The sequence below is a fragment of the Castanea sativa genome, chromosome 2, assembly GCF_040712315.1.
Source record: "Castanea sativa cultivar Marrone di Chiusa Pesio chromosome 2, ASM4071231v1".
Classification (NCBI taxonomy): domain Eukaryota; kingdom Viridiplantae; phylum Streptophyta; class Magnoliopsida; order Fagales; family Fagaceae; genus Castanea; species Castanea sativa.
The window spans coordinates 23,530,760-23,544,876 of NC_134014.1; the positions used below are offsets into that span (position 1 = coordinate 23,530,760).

The 14,117-nt window shown below is 35.8% G+C and overlaps 1 protein-coding gene across 1 annotated transcript; it reads right to left on the reverse strand.

Moving 5' to 3' along the window:
* Positions 1-395: 395 nt before the first annotated feature.
* Positions 396-13,661, reverse strand: LOC142625821 (protein PAM71-homolog, chloroplastic). The gene is made up of 10 exons (XM_075799545.1): positions 13,307-13,661; positions 12,629-12,788; positions 11,477-11,660; positions 9,660-9,707; positions 3,153-3,249; positions 1,761-1,924; positions 1,565-1,630; positions 1,146-1,196; positions 939-1,043; positions 396-854 (listed from the first exon to the last, which is right to left on the reverse strand). The coding sequence occupies exons 1-10, from the start codon at positions 13,428-13,430 to the stop codon at positions 789-791; spliced, it is 1,065 nt and encodes a 354-aa protein (XP_075655660.1). The 5' UTR covers positions 13,431-13,661; the 3' UTR covers positions 396-788.
* Between the last annotated feature and the right edge of the window lie 456 nt (positions 13,662-14,117).

Here is a 14,117-nt window from a genome sequence, read left to right on the forward strand (position 1 = left end):
AATCCAAAGGTGGGGTTTGCGCAAAAAAATCAAATCAAATCAAATCAAATTTGACACATTGGTTAGGAGATGTTATGATATACGTATATAGGATAATTATTTTTCTTGACTACCTTAGGGTAATAGAAAAATATTTTAATACTGCGATTTTTTTTAAACTACATTAGGGTAATTGGAAAATATTTTAATACTATGGTAAAAAAATAAAAATTGTGATTCTAGAATTGAACCTCCCAAGTCCCAATTCTCTTGCTGTCTTTCTTTTCTCTTTGAATACAGAAGTGGGAGACTAAAGAAAGTGTTTCTACACCACTTGAATACTGATCAAGAAAAACAATCTTCTTCTCAAGTTCCAAAGTCGTGATGCCATGGCCTAAACATGTTTCCACACATTCTAAACAAGAGACTCGAAAACACTATTAACATCCAGATGTTCACAGATTTATGGGTACTCATACCACAACAGAGAATGTAAGAAACAATGGCTAAGATTTTTTGGATATATTCAGGTACAAAAACTTCTTTCTGATATCATTCTAAAGATCTAACTATTTTACAAATACCTCTATTACAACAACAGGCACAACTACAAGAGATCAATATTGAGCCCTGTGAAGTATGATATATGCCTCTCATACACAGCTCCAACAGTTAAATGTTGGATTCCTCATTCTACCTCTTTCGCTATTGATTCATTGTCTGGTCTTTGTGTGTGGCGGTGTTTTATTGTGGTTGTGCAAACAATGCTCTCTCTCTCTCTCTCTCTCTCATGGACGTAGAAGACTTCATCAGAAAACTCCAAAAAGTGTGGCCAAGGCAAAAACTAGGAACAGCACTCCCCCCAAATAGCCAACCTGATTGAGGATTGAGTGAGTAGCACAGAAATCAAAATGCAATTTCTGGTTCTTAAAAGCAAGTAATACTGTAATAGCACTTACCATTTTTTCAGAAATGTAGTTGGCAAGAAAAGCTCCTCCTAGAATAGCAATAGATGTAGCAACTAGGTGTCCAGCAATGGCTCCACTTGCCACGCCCCATGGGGACTGTAGAAGAGGGGGGAAGAGGAAAAGGGAGCAAGCTATGATTTATATTTTGTAAAATATCAAAGTGTCATACTTTTTTTTTGGAAATTTCAAAAATCATACCTGTGCAGCACCAAGAGCAATTGTTGCAAGCATCGAGCGATCTCCCCATTCCTAGAAGCAATCAGAAGACACAATTTGTAATGTGTGCTTGAAGTAAAACTGGTAACACTTGATACACCCAGATATAAAGTTTGTTATTTTTCTACAATCTCTGTGTACATCAAGTTTACCTAGAACTGCTGCCATTTTACCAAAACAAGTGAACATAAAATGTGATGAGGCAATGCTAGGTTCCAGGTGAAATGACAGCAACTTTTGCAATGATGTGATGCTAAAGGTTGGGAACCGCACAATATGAACAGTCTGAATAATCAATTAAGTTTCCTATGTTTTCCAATTACTAAAAAATAATTAAAATCCAAGAAAACATCTCCTACACTATATAAAAAGTGACTGCAGATAAGGACAAAAATGCTTACAGCAAAGAAAACAAGGCTGAAGGACTTCCAGACAATTTCAAACGGATTCGAGAGCCGTTTTGACACCTGAGACAAAAAATATCAATATCATCAATTTGAATAATCAGACAACACATGGTCTGCCAAAATGATTGGGAAAGAAATGAAACCAGAACTAAAGGTCCATCATAGGCAGGTTTTGAAATTATAGGATTACCTTTTCTTTGACAAGCTCCTCAGCTTCAACATACTCATCAAGTTCATGGCTACTCTTGTCACCACTTTTAATTGCTTTTGTTGGAAGGTCCCATGCGTCTTTTATGGATTTAAGACCGAAGAACAATAAAAGAGTTACAGCTGCATATTCTCCAATTGGCAATGCTGTTTGGATGACAACAGAACGAAATTTTCATGTGAAAAATGACTGATAGGCAGTCCATCAGGACAAAAATATTATATTTGAAAGAAGAATATTCAAGGATAAGCAATTTGATGTATAAAACACTGTAAAAAAAAATTTCAAATATAAACAAAAAACATTTAAACTTCCTCTTGGTGGATATGCAAGTGAAGCTCTTCCACTATGAAGACTTAACCACAGAGGAATTTGTCCAGTATTGAAACTGGAAACAATCATTTGTAGTCACCTAGAAACTGGTTTGTCCAATATCTCTCCCAATGACATAGTAGCGTGTTCAGAAGGACCAAAACAGCAAACATTCATAAAGAAGAGACATCTAGGTCCATTTTGGTTAGTGAATCGACATTTATTTTCTGGTTTAATCAATTCAGATATATACATTATCAGACAAACTTGTGTCATTGATCTAGAATCTATTATTCTATTCATAAATAAAGAAAAAGATAAATCCACCTAGATACTTACATCTATAATAGATAACAACTGTAGTGTAGGGGTGTTTGGGGCCAATGCACTGACAGATATGACTATATGAGACATTTCTAAATTGACACGTGTAGCTTAAAGGGGCCTCTTATTCATGCAAGTCTAGGACTTTCCAAATCAATTCTTTCTTAAAATGAGATACTGTATCAAAAAATGCCTGCTACTTTTTTAAATATTCAACTGCAATTTGAATTTTTAAACAAGATCTTTCTAGGTATTAATTGAAAGGGATACAATTATTCCTTAATTGGCAATGTGTGACTGGAGGGAATGATAAGAACTAATGTACAACAGGGACAAATTGCACCATCCGGAAGAGAGAAAATTCAAGAAAATTTCACATGGACAAGAGATACCATAATCTGTTGAAGACATGAAGAAACAATGGCCTAATAAAGATATAGTGCAAGATGAAGTGAAATGCATAAACTTGGGGTCTTATATAGTTTACCCCAAAAAATTTATATAAAGCTTTTTTGTCTGTCAAGCTGAGTTGAATTGAGTTCACAGACTATAAAAATCAATAATGTGATTTGATAAAAAATCATCACATCCACATGTTTTTTATTGTATGTTTAAGAAAACAATATGTGTTAGGAATACAATTTGACGGCCTATATGCTCATATTGTTAGCTGTTTAGAAATATTATGCATGTAAGCAAACTTGATCAAGATGACAGATGCCAAAAAATAAAACTTACTGGTCTGAAATTGAGCAGGCACAGAATGAAATATCCGTCCAATTACAACTGATAGGATAGACATAAGTCCAAGAGCACCCATTGACCCCAACAAAACCTGATCAATGATTAAATACATGTGAGAAAAACTAACTCTCAAATTTATTGCAAAATCAGTTTGTGGGCAGTATTAAATGGCATCTGCAGTGTAATAAACATTTATTTGATCTCAGAACTTGTTTCAAGGGTGATACATTGAATGTTTAGTATTAGAGCGCATGAACATCACAACATTAATGCATTACACAAATGCAGCCATTCCAAACAATAATCAAGGAATTAAGATATTGGCATAAATTAATAACAGGAATATTATTTTCTAAGAAAATTTAAACTACTACATTTGCCCATGAGCTAGACTAAATAGGAAGTATAAAATGATGAGAGCACCACTTAGAAATTTTCCTCAGGAGAGGAAAAGTTTGAAATTTGACTTGTTTCATTTGATTTATCAGTCTTACGAAACTTATTAATATTTGGTTGACCCATTAAAGCTCCAAGACTACGTCTCAGTCCACTTCTGAATCACAGCCTAGTTTTGAGTCCCAGCCCACCATGGAATAAAACCTCAGAAACCATGATTAAAACCCTCCAAGAACTATCCACCCTATAAAAGTCCGTAAAGGCTTCCCTTGAAAGGAGGAATGAGGGCGAAGACCCATACATGAGAAGCAATAACAAGGGGCGAGAAGGCACAGTATCCCATTCAAGGTAACCTTCATAAGCTAGATCTTCAAAACTATAATGACTTTAGAGAGCCTAGTAATTTCGGGCAGAGTGATAGGATGTGCAAAAGTTGAGGCACCCATTTTTTTATGGTTTCCTAGACCTACAGATTGGTTGTGTTAGACGGACCACATCTTTGAGTGGTACAACTTATCTAAGGACAAGAAAGTTATATTTGTAAAAATGAAGCCAATAGGTAGTCTAAAATTTTTGGGAAAACATCAAACAAATCCTCATTAGGAGGAACCGACCTGCCTTTACAGACTGGATAAAAATGGAGAAATTTAAGAAGTATCTTCCTTCATCCTATGGAAGCACATTCCTAGACTAGTAGAGGAATTTAAGAAGCATCTTCCTTCATCCTATGGAAGCACCTTCCCAGACTAGTAGAGAAATTTAAAAAGTATCTTCCTTCATCCTATGGAAGCACCCTCCTGGACTAGTAGGATAACCTAAGGTAGTGTAATAGACCCATGGCTAACTACATCACCCAATTAGAGGAAACCAAAGATGCAATGCAACTGGTGGAAAATTTGATAATGACATTGTGTTGGTTTAGAAGAGGCTTGAATGACAACCACAGGAAAGAGTTAATTCTCAGTGAGGTCATCACATTAGACCATGTCTAAGGTCTAAACCCTTGTCCAGAACTACGGAATGGTAAGCAAGTCACAGCTTGTTAAGCAACCTGACACCCAATATTCGAGTAACCTCAGTCTTCGAGTAGTACACCGCCAATAGTTCCTCCATAATTCAAGCCTAAGACGAATAATGTGTCAACTAGTAAAGATGAAAAGAAAAATCAGATGGTTAGTGAATCCCTCACTTTGAAATCTTGAGTCAAATACTATAAATTTCAAGGCCTTAGTCATGTTGCTGCCAAGTGTCCCCAATAAAACCCTCATTGTTTATGTATAAAGGCAGGAGAGTGATTAAGAAGATCTAGAAAAACGAGTCTATGAGCCTGTAATTGCTTTCTATTAATGTAATTTTATTATAATTGAGGATTATGTGGGACTATGTTTATGGTTTAATTATTTTCCTTATCAAAACCTAGCTGCTAAAAAGGCCAATCATTTTTTAGTTCTATTTGCATCCCTCAATTTCTTTTGAACTTGTGCTGCACCAACTTGGTATAAGAGCAAAGCCCGATCCAATTCACAGTATCTACTCCCTAAGCAACCACCACCAAATCATAAAAGCCCACTAACTACAATAACCCACAATCTGTCAAGCCACCATCACCAAACCACTGTGACTCAGCCAACAGGCACCACCATTCAAATCTCAAAGCTAACCAGATTCACATTTCAACAACAACCCAAAACATCCAAAATATAATAAATAAATAAATAAATAAATAAAAACTGTTGTCATCAAGACTTGGTTGGACAGACCTTTTGATGAGGATGAAGTTTTTGGAGTGGTTCAAGACTTCAAAGGTGATAAAGTGCCAAGCCCGGATGGCTTTACAATGGCATTTTTTCAGTCATGTTGGAGCACGGTGAAAATGGATATTATGAATGTGTTTCATGTTTTTCACGCCCACGCTGTGTTTGAAAAGAGTCTTAATGCTACTTTTCTTGCTCTCATTCCTAAGAAATTTGATGCTGTGGATGTCCAAGACTTTTGGCCTATTAGTTTGGTGGGTGGGTTGTACAAGATTCTCGCTAAGGTGTTAGCCAATCGAATGCGAAGGTTGGTTCATGGTCTTATTTCAAAATATCAAAATGCCTTTGTGAAAGGGCGTCAGATTTTAGATTCTGTCCTTATTGCTTCTGAGTGTATAGACAGTTGTTTGAAGGCTGGGGTTCCAGGGGTGTTGTGCAAGCTGGACATCGAAAAAGCGTACGACCATGTGAATTGGGAATTTCTCATGTTTTTGTTGTAGTGGTGTGGATTTTCCGAAAAGTGGAGAAGGTGGATCAGGTGTTGTATCTCAACTGTTAAATTCCCCATTTTGATCAATGGTTGTCCTTCCGGCTTTTTTGGGAGTTCTAGAGGGCTTTGGCAAGGTGATCCCTTATCCCCGTTTCTCTTTGATATTGTCATGGAGGCTTTGAGCCGTATGTTGGATGCAGCTACTACAGCTGGTTAGTTTTCGAGTTTCACAGTTGGGAATGCAGCTGGTTCCTCGATGATGGTGTCTCTTTTATTGTTCGCGGATGATACTCTTGTTTTCTCTGACGCTGACAGCACTCATATCACAGCTCTGCGTGGGATTCTCTCTAGATTCGAGGAGATGTCAGGGCTAAGGATTAACTTAGGAAAGTCTGAAATGGTCCCAATTGGGGTAGTGCCTAATCTTCATGAGTTAGTGGAGACTTTGGGCTGTAGGGAGTCTGCTCTTCTACTGAAATATTTAGGTCTTCCGTTGGGTGCTTCTTTTAAAGATAAGTCAATTTGGAATCCTATTTTGGTAGAGCGAAAGCTGGCTGGTTGGAAAAGGTTGTATTTATCCAAGTGGGGTAAAGTTACCCTTATTAAGAGTACTCTTTCTAGCTTACTTACGTATTTCCTTTCTTTTTACCCTATTCCAGTTAAGGTGGCTAAGAGGATGGAGAAATTACAAAGAGACTTTCTTTGGTCTGGTTTTGGGGATGATTGTAAAATCCATTTAGTAAATTAGTCTAAGGTTTTGTAGGCCAGTTAAGAATGGAGGGTTAGGCATTCAGTGCTTGAGAAGGTTTAATTCTGCCTTATTAGCCAAGTGGTTGTGGCGTTATGGTTTGGAGAATGATGCCCTTTGGAGAAGGGTCATTGGGGCAAAGTATGGGAATGAGTGGGGTGGTTGGTGCAGCAAAATTGTATATGGTGTTTGTTTATGGAAGTTCATTAGAAATGGTTGGTTGAATTTCTCCAAGTTCCTTCAGTATGATATGGGTGATGGAACTCGTGTAAAGTTCTGGGATGATGTGTGGTGTAGGGACCGTCCTCTTAAGGAGGAGTTCCCAGATTTATATAATATTAGTAGGACAAGGGAGGCTTCGATCTCTGAGGTTATGTGCTACACGAATGGGAGAGTTTCTTGGGACATTCAGTTTCATCATTTAGTGAACGAACAAGAGTCACTTTCTTTGGATTCGTTTTTGGTCTTGATTTATTCCACTAAGGTGCGAGGTGTTGGAGCTGACAATCTTTGCTGGATGCCAGCTTGCAGTCGAGGTTTCAAGGTGAGTGGGTATTATCATTCTCTTTCCCCCTCTACCGGCATCCCCTTCCCTTGGAAAGTGGTGTGGCAATCGAAGGTTCCTATAGATAATCTTCGGAAGAGGCACTTTGTCGTTCTTGAGTGGTGTTTTATGTGCAAAGGGTGTGGGGAATCTGTAGATCATCTCCTCCTTCACTATCCTTTCGCTTATGAGATGTGGAGTATGATCTTTTGCTTGTTTGGTATTTGCTGGGTGATGCCGCGAAGGGTAGTGGATTTGTTGGATAGTTGGTCTTGCAATTTTAGGCGGCATAGTAATTTAGTCATTTGGAGGATTGTGCCGCACTGTTTGATGTGGTGTATCTGGCGGGAACGGAATTCAAGAAGCTTTGAGGATTGTGAACGATCCAGTCTTGAGTTAAGTCTTTCTTCTTTTTTACTCTTCTCGAATGGTGTTTGGTTTTACCTTCTTTTTCTTGTATTTCCCTTCCTGTATTGCTTGATTTTTGTACTTTGGTTTCTTGATGTTTTTGCCTCTTTCGTACATTTTCTATGTACGAGGCTATTTCTTTCAATATATTTTCTATGTTACTTATCAAAAAAAAAAAAAAGATCCCATGGGCACAAATCCCCCTATCACTGCCCAAAACCCTGAAAACCACCACTGAATCCTCAACCAACATCACCAAACTAAAACTCAAAAATTAAAAAACCCACCCTAAGCTTCACCACCTAGAGATATTCTGGAATCACCACCAAGCTTAATGAAAAAATTCCAAATGTAATATTGTTCATAAAAAATTCAACATGTCCCACAATGTTCTTATGGAGCTTTTAAGTAGAGGTTCCAGGGTTACAATTAATGAAAGAAAAAATGGGTACAAACCAAATAAAATCCATCAGCATTAATTATAGTTGCATTCTCTGCATCATCTCAAGCTATATAGAAGCTCAAACAGAGCATTTTTCTTGGGTATGAACCACATATTTCTTTAATATAACAAGAATTTCTAGTTGGCATTTGGATTAGGTGAAGTGGCTCCAAACCTAGTTCTCTCTCTTATTCTCTCATAGCATGCATGCAAACATGGGGTTGGTTAGGAAAGTAATACTCAGTTCCACCTGATCAAGAAGTATGACAATCACACATGATTACAACCATGTTACATTGATTCTATATGGGAAGGGGAATGCACTGTAGTTTCTAAATACATGGAGGACAATTATATCTATTTTTTCAGATGAATCACTTATGCAAATCTGACATTTACTAAATTGATCTATTTCACTGATTAGAAGGCATGCCAATCCCACATGATTACAAGCCAATTTACAACCAGAAGGGACCTGATTGATGCACTGTATTTGCCATATGGGCAGAGGAAAATTTTCAAATTATTTTGCTTCAAAGGGTACACACACATGCATGTTTCATTCATAGCTCTCTCTCTCTCCCTCTCTCTCTCTCTCTCTCTCAAATAATTTAGTGAGAGCTCTGCCATGGCAACACAATGAAATCAAGGCAACCTTCTTGCTAGTCTTCACTCCCACAGATGGTAGCTGGATTGCATCCCAAATGAGCCCACTACTTTCTTTTTTTGGATAGGTAATAGAAGTTTTATTGATATAAAAACTTAAGTAAATGTATCTACCAAATTTTCCTCAATACAAGTCCACTATTTAAAAAGTGAGATGCTGACCAAGGCATTCCCACCTGAAATTTGAAGCAAATTGTACAGTACTCCATCCCATCTCAGAAATTGTGATTATATATACCTTAAACCAATGGCAGTGCAAAGTAACGTTTAGGATTACTTTAAATGATAATTACACAATTTTTTTTTTTTTGCAATCTAAGAGCATATTCATTCAAGTGGATATTAAGGAAGACAGATCAAAAGGGAATTAAAAACAAGTGTGAAATTACTACAAAAGACAGCGTTCAGAAAGAAAAGGTTTGAGCATCTTCATGTTTTCCCATTCTATCTTCTCCCAGAAAAAATTATATCTAAAAAAAAAAACTTTTATCTCCTACATCCCTAGCAAATGGTTGGCAACAGAAATATTCAGAATTCTTCATACAAGTTTCATGCTTGTCACCTTGTTCAGCAACTCTTTCTATCCAAGCTTTTTTTCAATTCAAGATACATCAAAATCAAATTTTAAATAGATAAAAGATAAACAATGAAGGATTTGCAGTATAATCAAACAGAAAAGATTCATTCCAAGTGTGATGAATGATGTTCATTATCAATAATCACTTTGTAGAGAGAAAAAAAATAACTCCATTTTAGATAGGATGCTATACTGTTTTTGGAAGATTCCAATCTCCATTTTTGATCCTTGAGTTTCCATTGGTTTACTGTTTCCAATAGGCAGGTTGATTTGTAAATTCTTGTTTGTGTGCTTAAGCTGCTTGTATTGTTTATCGTCATGCAATAGAAGTTTCTCATTCATTAAAAAAATAAAATTAATAACTAAACAGGGAAAGAATGTCAACTCTATAGACTGTCTTGAATGCAATACAATAAAGGGTTTGTAGATACAGACGCTGAGAGAGAGAGAGACAGACAGAGAGGGAGAAATCATACCAGTCCTTTCTTGTATTGCATGGCCAAGAGTGCAGCAATGAAGAATGTCTGTTTAATAGGGAAAAGGAAAAAAAAGAAGAAAAAAAAGAAGAAGAAGTTAGAGGCACAATTTTGATCCTTTACATGAAACTAGCTTCAATAGTAACTTTTTAGGTTCCAAAGCATAATACCATCCCATAACAATTAGATATGGTCAAATAAAGTCATTGACAAGAAAATAAAATCTGATATATAAATACATTAGTATGCCAAACAAAAAATAAATATTCCGATTACTTAAATAAGCCAACTCAATGGAGAAACCTTTCTACTTAGAAAACATCTTTAGTATTAGTAGCAAATAAACAAAGGCGCCCTTATTTTGTAGATTTTCAGGATTCATGTTTATGAATCAACAACCCATTTAATGAAACTTTCCACAGCCTCATCCTAGGTAATTGTGTAAAGAACAAGACCCGAAATGGGCCAGCATGTTATAAAACTTTTTTTTTTTTTTGAGATCTTTGTATGACTGGATGACTGCTATTAGCAGTATCCATTCCTCCTTTTTTTTAGATTTTTTTGACCGTTTCAGTTGCAAATTGTAATTTTTTTCAGGAGTAGTTTTGATACACTTCCTGTGTATTGGAACTATACCCTCTCTCTTTTTTTTTTTGGATAAGTATGGAACTAACTATTTCCTCTCTTCTTCTTTTTTGGATAAGTATGGAACTATCTCCTCTTTTAAAAAAAGAATTTTACATATTATAAAAACATTTACAAAAACTGTGGGCCAGTAGATGAGCTTAAAAAATATGTTCCCTTTTTACCCAACAATAATAATACACCCTCCATTCTACAATAAATTTTGCCAAATAGCATACATTTTACTGAAAAAAAATAAGCATTACATTCTTTCAAAAGTTCTATTAGGTAGGCCATGCAAGTTTGACATTATCCCTCGCTCGCATCCATCACTTGATCTTGGATGGTTTTTACAAAGATTATTATGTTTATCTTGGGTCTTCATCACTAAAAATCTCAAACAACAATGGTACCAAAAGGAGATCAACTATGCGTTTCCATGTTTTGAAAACATGAATGTAAAATGGTAAAAATAGATACACTAGCTTGCAACAAGACAAGCACATAGATATGTACCGTAAAACAGTTGTGACTTCCACAAATCCTTAAGATAACTATCATTTTTATGTTTGGGAAATCACTTTTCACTTGTTTGCTTTTTCCTCATAAACTAAATCCAACGTGGTCTTATACTTGCATATGAGAAGGTATACTCCTCGCTCAAGGTTTCTACACAACACATCTATAACCTCAAGAAGTATTCCCATGGTCCACTAACACTGTTTAGAACCTAAGACGTGTATTTTTATCTCCATATAGCAACCTGATGACTAAGTCCAAAAAGAAAAGCCATCTATCTATAACGGGGTTGAAATAATAGAAAGTAAAGGAGGAGAAAATTTACATTAAAATAGGAAGGCAAGACATGGAGATGAGAGGTCCCCCAACATATAAGAATGATAGGGATAAGAAAAGGAAATTTTAAGTTTAGGCAGTTATAAGTGCATATCATTTTTCTTCTTTTGTAGCAAAGACACATGATAGTTTCAATTGATCATGAACCAAATCCTTCACAAGTGGAATTAAGGGATTTCCAAGTATTCTCTAGAATTGCATTATCTAATAGAATCTATTTACCAGAAAATAAGAAGACATGAGCACCGATAGCCATACATAAATTGAACTAGCTCCCAAGTAGCATGAATCTAAAACAGTAACAAGACATGTCATTTATTCTATGCTATTTTATTTACCTTGTCTCCAATTTCAGACACAAATATCAATGTGAATGCAGCAGTGAAGCCTGACTTTGCAATTGCTGCTAAGAGTGATGAAGGTCCTCCCTTCATAAAGTTAACCAGTGAAAACACTGAAGCACATCCAAACAGTACAAGAGCTATAGAGAGAGGATAAGGCATTCGATTAGGAGGCTTCTCACTGCCAAATCATGAAAGATATATAGATTAGTATGGACTGAGTTAAGCTGACTATTATGGTCCATAGACAGTTGAAATAGATATTTTATAAGACCAATGAACAAAATTTCAGATGCATTGAAATAGATGAAATATAAGACCATTGAACAAAATAGAAAATGATATACCTATATCAGCAAGGTTTGAACCATTAAGGGTCTTTAAATATCACACAGAAATTTTGGTTTTTTAAATTCAAGCTTACAATTAAATTTTTATCAGAGCAAACCTACAATCAGATCTCTAACATTATTAAATGTGATGAGGTGCCCCAACATTTAGAACTTCACTTGATGCTTTGCAAATGTTCAATCCACAAAAAAGGGGGGGGGGGAGGCCAAAAATTATGCTGTTTATATTTCCTTTAATTACATTCATAAGACATATTTCTCTTTAGAGGGGAGCTCATTGGAAAAGCTGTTTGTCTACTTGTTCAAATAATGTTCAAATACTTTTTTATTTTATTTTTAAAAAAACAGATTAAAGTAACTACTACAAATTTCAGAAGGTTACTAGCTTCCCATTTTTGGAATTCAAGTTAACATTTCGGGAAAAAAAAATAGTAAACCAAGGTAACTTAAAAATCTTACTTCTATTCTAGCATGCAAATTGTTTCACTGATTCTTACGCAAAATAAATGCATCTCAAAACTTTCATAACATCCTTATGCACTAGAAATTGTAGAGTGCAGAATCAGTTTCACATTTTCCTTCTGGTTTAAGTTTCACATCAAAAGTTATATACTGGCATGTTTCTAAGACAAAAACACTATCGTCTCAAACTTATCTGGAAAAAAAAACAAAAATAGAATAATAAAAAAATAAAAAGAAGAAGAAGAAAGAAATATGTCATCTCAAAAATTTGAAAAACAGTTACTGAAATTTACAATCTTCTAGCATCTTTAATATTAACCAATCTCATATAACTCACATTTCAGATGAACTGTCACTGGGTGGAACACTGGCAAAGACTTTCTGGTCAGATTCTCCTCCCTGGCCTTCATAGCTTCCAGATCCGATACTAACATTTGATGCTTGGGCTCGGAATTTGCCACACTCCAAGTTCAACCTTGGTATCTCTATACATCTTACTATCAATCAGTCAGGCAATATGTTAATTAAAAAAAATGCTATATACCCATAAAGGCAAACAAAAATTATGTCAAATGATAGATAGAGAGACGTAAGGGCAAAGATTTGGAAGAAGTTACAAGACTAGAAGGAATAATCAACTCAAATATAGTAAAATATGCTGTAATGTGAGTGCATCATCTAGCAGTGAACCCAACACCCATTTGATCTAAATTAAGTAATCCATGCCAACTGACTACACCAAACCCAAGTTCGTTTACTCCACCCAATTAAGTTTACCATAACCGAGGTGATTCATACCCAAATTTACTCAAAATTCTCCCAACCCAGATAGCTCAAATTCCAACTAATTTAACAAAAACACAAAAGAACTTCAAATTCTACATACCCAGTTAGCCATCTCAAATTCCACATGATGCAAAATTAATTCTAAACTAAACCATATGAAGCAACTTAATTCTGTATAATAAAAAAGAACTTTCAACTAAAAATGAAGAAAAAATTGAGGAAAACTTACACGGGGGCGAGATGGTCTTTCTAGATATAGTGGCAGAGCATGGTAGAGTGTCAACCAAAGCTGTTAACAAAGGAAGTTTCTTCCCTCTTGAAATGAATGGTGAATGAAGCACCAACCCCTTCATTCTTTTTCTTTTTTTTTTTTCTTAAATTCTTAAACTTTTTTTACAATTTCATCTCCACACACTTCATGACCTCGACTCTATCACTATGCTACTTTTTTCTTTTTTTCTTTTTTGGTTTTGTTTATGCTTTTGTTTCTGTTCTGCTTTTTATGGGTTTTGGGTTTTGCAAATCGAAGCAGAAGAACTGCCAGTTCGAGTAGAGAAGGACTTGCAGGCTGCCACGTCTGTAATGCCGGGGATGAGGTACACAGCCGTATTAAATTGGTTTAATTGGGCCGGGTTTCCGACCCAGTTTAATCCAAGTTTTCAGCCCGTTCTACTCTTGTTTTGCCTAGCACTTGTCCTCTATGCTGGGCCTGGCTGGGGTTGGATGAGGATGCCACTTGCGAAAATTTGGCCTTGAAAGTGTTTTTTTTTTTTTTTTTTTTATGGTCTGATTAAAAACGAAAATAAAAATGGTAAAAAAAATACAAGGTTTGTGCTGCTGCTAGACACGGCCAAAATAGGAAATTAATATTATTTTTTAAATATTATAATTAGTAGCTACTGTTTACAAACTATATTTTTTACTAGCATCTCGAGTCTAAGAGACTCGATTTTGGGGGCCAAAATCGAGTTTCAAATACTTGATTTTCATGGTCTGATCACGTCTGATGTGGCGTTTTGTTCACGTGGTGACCACCTAGA

Bases quoted from the DNA above. Each gene is read 5' to 3' on its own strand.
- LOC142625821 (XM_075799545.1), bottom strand. From the start codon at position 13,430: ATGAAGGGGTTGGTGCTTCATTCACCATTCATTTCAAGAGGGAAGAAA. The intron at 1,925-3,152 runs GTAAGTTTTATT...TCATCCAAACAG, and splicing joins GCCTGCTCAATTTCAGACCA to CATTGCCAATTGGAGAATAT. The intron at 855-938 runs GTAAGTGCTATT...ATCCTCAATCAG, and splicing joins ACTACATTTCTGAAAAAATG to GTTGGCTATTTGGGGGGAGT.